This window comes from Polyodon spathula, chromosome 4, assembly GCF_017654505.1.
Source record: "Polyodon spathula isolate WHYD16114869_AA chromosome 4, ASM1765450v1, whole genome shotgun sequence".
In the NCBI taxonomy this organism is placed as follows: Eukaryota; Metazoa; Chordata; class Actinopteri; order Acipenseriformes; family Polyodontidae; genus Polyodon; species Polyodon spathula.
In genome coordinates, this window is record NC_054537.1 from 58,580,512 (window position 1) to 58,587,644 (window position 7,133).

At 43.5% G+C, this 7,133-nt stretch overlaps 1 protein-coding gene across 2 annotated transcripts in view; it reads right to left on the minus strand.

Moving 5' to 3' along the window:
• LOC121314676 (neurobeachin-like protein 2) overlaps positions 1-7,133 on the minus strand; it is a 125,391-nt gene that overhangs the window by 55,168 nt on the left and 63,090 nt on the right. For both annotated transcript variants that reach the window (XM_041248172.1, XM_041248170.1), the window contains 8 exons: positions 6,796-6,879; positions 6,155-6,253; positions 4,674-5,263; positions 4,126-4,258; positions 3,336-3,455; positions 2,471-2,783; positions 1,060-1,142; positions 495-587 (listed from right to left, as the gene is read on the minus strand). In XM_041248172.1, the coding sequence (XP_041104106.1) occupies positions 495-587; positions 1,060-1,142; positions 2,471-2,783; positions 3,336-3,455; positions 4,126-4,258; positions 4,674-5,263; positions 6,155-6,253; positions 6,796-6,879 (1,515 nt within the window). The remainder of the gene's footprint in view (positions 1-494; positions 588-1,059; positions 1,143-2,470; positions 2,784-3,335; positions 3,456-4,125; positions 4,259-4,673; positions 5,264-6,154; positions 6,254-6,795; positions 6,880-7,133) is intronic.

The following is a 7,133-nucleotide window of genomic DNA, read 5'->3' on the forward strand; positions in this document are numbered from 1 at the left end:
GCGCCATGTAATAACTGTGCTGCCGTACAGATCAGTGCTGGGACCCTTGCTGTTTCTAATCTACATTAAATGACCTAGATTGGGGGATAATTAGCAAGCTTGTAAAATTTGCAGATGACACAAAGCTTGTACGTTTTCCGCCACCCAGGAAATCTAAAAGGATTTAGACAGCATACATAACTGGTCAGAAAACATGGCAAATTAAATTGACTTCATTTGAGATTCAAATGCCAAATGGGTGGTATTGAACCAGAACAGGCCCACCAAGAGAAAGACCTTGGTGTGTAAAACTTATTTCTGTCAGCAATCAGACAATGTGAAGAAGCAATTAAAAAGGCAAACAGAACACCTAGTCCTTAAGTCAAAAGCCTAGAGTATAAATTAAAGGAGGTTATAATGCATTGGTGAGACCGAATACTGTGTTCAGCTCTAGTCCCCATAATACAAAACGGTTCAATCACACAATCCCAATTAAGTTAATTAACCAGACCCACCCTGACGTCCCAGTTGACCACTTTGTGCCCAGTCAGTCTGCCATCGTACTGGTGGTGAGGAGACAGGTCGAGGCAGATGTGGTTTTTACAGGCCTGGCAGATAGAGGAGGAAGAGAGGAAACTGGTCAGTTAAAACAAACACAGTTTCATAAATCTAATGAAACCCTATTCTACTCTAGTGTAGGGAGCAGATTTTCCACTGACCACATCCTCAAATTCTGCTAAACATGGACAGCTACTGTATGGCAGGAAGTGTCTATACTTAACCACATCATTTAGAGTTTCTATAAACAGCTTTAAGAGACGAGCTAAGGCAGTGAGCACCAGATTACAATGCTGTCAAGCTGGTCAATGCCTGCCCAGTTGTGATTAACCCTGAACATTGGCGCTGAATTGATGAGGCCTCACCTTATTCTTCTGGATACATAAATAAATGTACCCCTTCACAGTGTTGCCCTGTACAGAATAGATGAAATACCGAAGCACTGAACTGAATCCCTGAACTGAATTGAATGATGGGTCTCTTGTATCAGGCATCCTGCCTTCCCCTCCATCCGGTTTGTACCTTTGGAGTGTAGTAGAGCAGCAGTTTGCTGCTGAGGTCTGACAGCTCCCCATCTGACTTGAAGGGGGACATGCTGTTGGGTCCTGTGTGGAGACAACAAGGAGAGATACTGATACCAGACAGAGTGCTCCTTGTTATGGTTTATTCATTGCCAGTCATATAGCTCCCTAAAGGAGGCAGGTTACAACCAAACACAGAATTTGTTTTAATTATTATTAATTTTCTGGTTCAAGCATTAATTACACAGATTTCCCAATTTACAAGTATTTCCCACATGTGTTATAAACAAGTACAGGGCAACATGGGTCTGTGATACTGGAAATACAGCAAGTCACAACCAGTCAAACTGATCTCACCTTGCAAATTAATCACTTTCAAGCATATGAGTTAAAACACTGCTTCAAGTCCTGTTAAATTCTAAGCCCTTCGAGTAGTTTGGTTTACTCTTAAGGGTCTTGTTTTTTCTAGCTTCCTTTCCACCTTGATCTTGTTGCGCATTTTTGGTTATTTTAACAAACAACCTTTTTAAAAAAACAAAAGCACTTTCAAATATTTGTTCATGACAAAAGTATTGGCACCTTACAATAAATTTAATAGAACTAATTTTAAAATATATTTATTAATTGAAAGCCATTACACAGTAATTAAGCTGCATTATAAAGTCAATAGCCAGAAAGAGGTAATTATTTCCGACATCTGTTGAAGAACTTTTCAGCAACACAGCAGATGACAGGTACAACAGGCAGGATAATCACCTGATTAACAGCCAAGGAAAGAAAGGCTTAGAAGCATTCGTAATAATAGCGTAACCCAATAACCGTACAAGAGTTGTATACATGTAAACCTCACTGCAAAACACTTTAAGAAAATTTGCCTAGAAATTTGACATGAAATATTAACAGGAATCTGAAGCATTCTTTAACAATATTCTCTGGTCCAATGAGACCAATATGTTTCCCCAAAAATGGACCACTGTATGTTTGGAGAAAAAAAAAAGGGGAAAGCCTTCAATAAAGAAAACCTTGTACCTACAGTTACACATGGAGGTGGTTCGATCATGATATGGGGCTGTTTTAGCAGTTCAGGGATGGAGACATTCATGTGACTGAAGATCAAACGAATGCAGCCATGTATCACAACATTCTACAAAGTGCAATGATATCATCTGCTTGAAGGCAGATTTCAAGACAAAACGAAGACAAAAGTTCTGGGAGGGTGTTTGCAATCACCAGATATCAATCCAATAGAAATGCTATGGACCGATCTGAAAATAATACATTTACATATATTTATGATATATACTGTATATGATATGCTTAGTGTAGCAACGCTTACAACAGATTAAAGGTACTGTGGTTCTGTGCAGGGGTTAAGGAGCCAAGATACCCTGCACTGGCAGAGCCTGCCTCACCTGCGCTATGCAGAGCCTTGACCTGGGCGGGCTGCAGGGCCTCGTGGCAGACGAAGGCAGTGCCCAGCATGCCCCCCAGGGAGGTGGGACTCCCCCACTCTGCATCCTGGTTCCCCGCAGGGATGGTGTGGACCAGGCAGTCCCGGGTGGCGGGTCCAGAGAAGGAGGCTGGAAAAGATTGGGAGCGGCTCAAGGTTGGCGCTTGACTCAGGAAGGGGGAGTCTGGAGGGTGCTGGGGGGAGGGCAGGGTGGGGGTCGCTGTGGTGGTGGTGGTTCGGTGCCCTGCCGAGCCGATACAGCAGGAGGTGAAGGCCTGCAGATAGAAACAGAGAAGAATAAGGATTCAAATTGAATATAAATGAACCTGCTGGAAGTTGTGGTCTATCCTGGATAGTTGTGATAGTCAGCTGTTTTCAGCTGGTAATACTGGTTTAAAAGACTTGATGTTAGTTGAAGAGCTATTGTAGTTAATCTAGTGCAAGGTAATAAACAGTCAATTTAAAAGTCCCTGTAAAACAGTGAACTGATTAAATAAAAGGTTAGAAATGACATATTCCAATAACTTTTTATATGAAACACAACACACGGAACAGATATTTTTCCATAATGAGGTTGCTGGAAAAACACACAATTTCATTTTATTTAGATAATATATCCTTCTTACCGGTTATACGACTTTCTGAAAACTGAAATGTTCATGGGTTATGAAGGTTTTTTGTTTGTTTTTTTTATGGTAAAATCAAAGAATTTAAGGACACGCCATGAATTGCTGAAACATTTTGCAATCTGTATGAGGCACCGGAAACTTCAATTTAACTTCAGTTGCAGGGCCCCTCACATTGACTACAGAGTGCCTCTTCCTTACCTCACTGAGGGACGGGACTCTGAGCTGAGCAGACTTGCGCAGCAGTCCATCTACAAAGATATTGACCAGGTTCTGACCGAAGGGGCGCCGCCCGGCAATGTGCACAATATCTACAGAGTGCTGGAGAGAGGGCAATACATTTAAAAATTAGCATTTTTTTATTTATTTTTTTACTGTCCCAATTATCGGTAATCCACTGCTGAGCACAAGAGGGCGCTGGCACAAAAAAATAGGACACTTTTGGCTGATCTAGCCTACATATTACATGTCTATGGCAGGTAACGAACATAAGAGAAACTCCAGAACTCAGTCAAATCACCTTACACAGACTGATAAAAAAAAAAAGAAAAAACTAATCATTTCAAAAGAGAACCAGGGGATGGAAATTTGTAATTATAGAGATAGTCAGACTTTTTTTTTTTTTTAAATTCTATTCGCAACAAGATTTTAGAAGTTGTGTTGCCTTGGTGTCATTCCTCATGTGGAGGTAGTTGTGGCAGGGTTTGAGAGCAAGGCTGCACAAATGTGATCCTTGAGATCCAGAGTCGTTCAGGCTTTATTACTAAAAAATAAACTAATTAAGACTTTGTGAAGAAGTTAAATTAATAATTCAGGGTCATTTAGGAGCAAAGACCATGGAGGGCTCCGGACCTCAAGAAACTGCTGAGACTGATTGTAACCCTGCGTTTCATCCTTCAAAACTAAAAACAGCAAACCTCGCAAAATTCCTATCCAAGAACTCTAAGCACAAGGCCTCATCCTCTCTATTCAGGGGACTGTAGTTTCTCACCCAGGCAGAGTCACTGAAGGACACCTCGGGCAAAGCAACGGTCATATAATCTTTCTTGGTGCAGACCGCCACCACCAGCATACCCTCAGCTGTGAAGAAAGCCTCGATCCCGGTCCCGCTCGCCGTGAAAAAACTAGGAGTGAAAACAGAGAGAGACTAACACAGAGAAACATCTAGAAAAGGATCCTCAAGGTTTACAAACTGAACTAAGAACTAAAAATCTACCAGCAATGGCAGGTGACAGATGCACCTCGATTCTGCAAAGTAGCAAAAGACTGGGACTACATGGTATCCGACTACCTCTGCTTTCAGAAAAAAGAAATGTGTGTCATATACGGTATCTGCAGCCATTACAGTACACAGAAAAAAATAAACAATAATAATAAATCAGGAACCAAGTATGCAACTAATCCAAATCACAAGTTTATTCAGAAGTCTCTTTAAATGGAAGTGGCTTTAACGGGGGAACTACCCAACTCATGACAGCTAATTTTGCTGTGGTTCTGTCTTGGCCCTCAGCTGCTCTCCCCCTCCCGTTTCCCAGTTACCTATAGAGCTGTTTCCTGCGTGGTCCCTTGTCCAGTCTGTGTTGCAGGGTCGGCACGTGCAGAGGCTGCATGTTGAGGCAGAGCCAGGCGTGGAAGGAGAAGCCGTAGCCGGGCCAGCGCTGGATAGCAGGCACCATGATGCCGGCCATGCTGGGTGTCAGGTCGAAGTACTGCAAGGCGCTGTCCACCCCCTCGCGCCCGGCCATGGCAGAGAGGGCCTGAACCACGCGGCTGCAGTAGGGGTGCGTGGCCCCCGACTCTGGCCTCAGCAGCAGGAGCAGGCGCTTGAGCTCCCCAGGGGGTAGGGAAAGGGCCCCCAGTGACTGCAGCAGCTCGATCAGCTGGTCTGCACACTTCTTGTCCAGGCGGTGGTGGTCGGACAGCACGTCCAGGAGAGCACTCACGAGCCCCGCCTGCACCGCGGTGGTGCGGTTGCCCAGTGTACTCCCGCAGGCCCGGCACAGCCAATCAGATATCAGCACCTGCAGGTCACAGGAGGTGAGCTCAGGGATCCACTGCACCAGCAGGAGGAGAGGCTGTTCGTTGTTGATCCGCACAGCCGGAACCTGTGTGTGGTCTCCTTCTACAGCCTGTAGAAACAGTGCATGAGTGATGGTCAACACACAGAACACAACAGGAATACAGGCTGCAGCACATGATTCAGGTGATGGACATGATTCAGGATAGTCACATCTCTGTGGTTCGAGATCAGGCACCAGGAGGCAGTGCTATCCTGTGGTTAGTGCCGAGTTCTAGGAGGCAGTGTGGTCTAATGGTTAGAGCTGAGGGACTGGGATGCAGAGTGGCCTACTGTTTAGAGCTGAGGGACTGGGAAACAGTGTGGTCAAGTTGTTAAAGCTGAAGAGCTGGGAGGATGTGGGAAGCAAAGTGGACTAGTGGTTAGAGCCAGTTTTCAATCCCCACTCAGGAATCTTAAAAGTCTCTTCACATCTAGCTGTACAACTGGATGTAAGACAAAGTTCAGGCAGAAGCAAAAGAGAGCATGCCTATACAAGGCAAAATTGGGGAACATGTGTGCTGAAGTATGCTCTCATTAGAGAGAATGTAAAGCACATCACATCCACTGCGAGGGGTAGTTTGCTAAATATATGTACAAATTATATATTCCATTAGGGAAAAAACTACCAGTGTTCAAAACCTCTCCCTCTATCATATACATACTGTATCAGTCCTGTTCCTAAAGCTACCCTGACTCAAAAGAACGCTACACTACACAATACTATATCAAAAACAATACAACCGTCTTTAATCTACAAGCGTGTGATAATTAGCTGTTGGATTTAGAAAAAGATCATTAATCTTTTGATTCATACTTAAGAACAGTATACAGGTTATACAATTAATGCCTGCTCCACAACCTACTCCAACACCGTAGCAGATAGGAGGCTGATAGCTGATATGCCCCTCACGTTTGAGAGTGCATAGTTTTGTTACTGATGACCTGGCGGCAGCACTGTTACCATATTCATGAGCTCCTGGAGGAGTTGCCTGGTTGTCTGGCCCTGGCTCAGCAGCACATCATACAGGTGAGAGTAGCCAATCCTCTCCTTGAAAACCTCCTAGTGGGCGGTGCAAACGGAAAAGCAGGAGTTGTCAACAAGTAGATTCAAATCAGTAAAAATTTATTAAAAATTGGTAGAATCACCTGAAATATACAACCTTATTTTTAAGGAAGTTGAATAAACTACATTTGTAGGCAATGGAAACACAACGGAACTCAGTGAAATACTGTTTTCAGTGCAAAATACAGTACTTTGTATATGAGAAAAATAATCACTTTCCAGTAATACTACATTACATTGTTAAAGTGATACATACTGAAGTCTTATGGCTGTTTAGACTTAACAAAACGTCATCCTTACATTGAGCTCTCTACTATGTAATGATATACACAAAATCTAAAGGTAACAACATTCCTTGCATTTTTTTGTATATGCTGAACTCAATAGTGATACACCTGCAGCATATGTTAACAAGGGTCTGCAAACAGTCTGATTGTAAATGCTATAAAACACTGCTAAGAATAAATAACAACAACAATTTAGGTCATACTGAGTCAAAAGGAACAGTCAGAGGATGCTAACTATGAATCCAGGGTTACCTTTGCAGACGGAGAGCTGGTCATGATGGCAGTGAGGACTCTGAGAGCGTGGACAGTAATGGAGTCTGAGCCTTTTTCAAACACCTAGACACACAACATGCTGGCGTTAGGCACTGCAGGACTCTCTGCGTGGAGGCACTGCAGGACTCTCTGCGTGGACCCCGCCTGTCCATCAAACACCACAGTGGCCTGTGGCGTTGTTCTAGTCTGGTCGTAAATTTGTTATTTGACCCATACAGCAGCAGGTTCACTTAACCAATTTAGGACCTGCCTGGAATAAAGACCTAAATAGGAATGGATCCTGAGGGTCAGAGATGACTTTGAACGAATAGGTACCA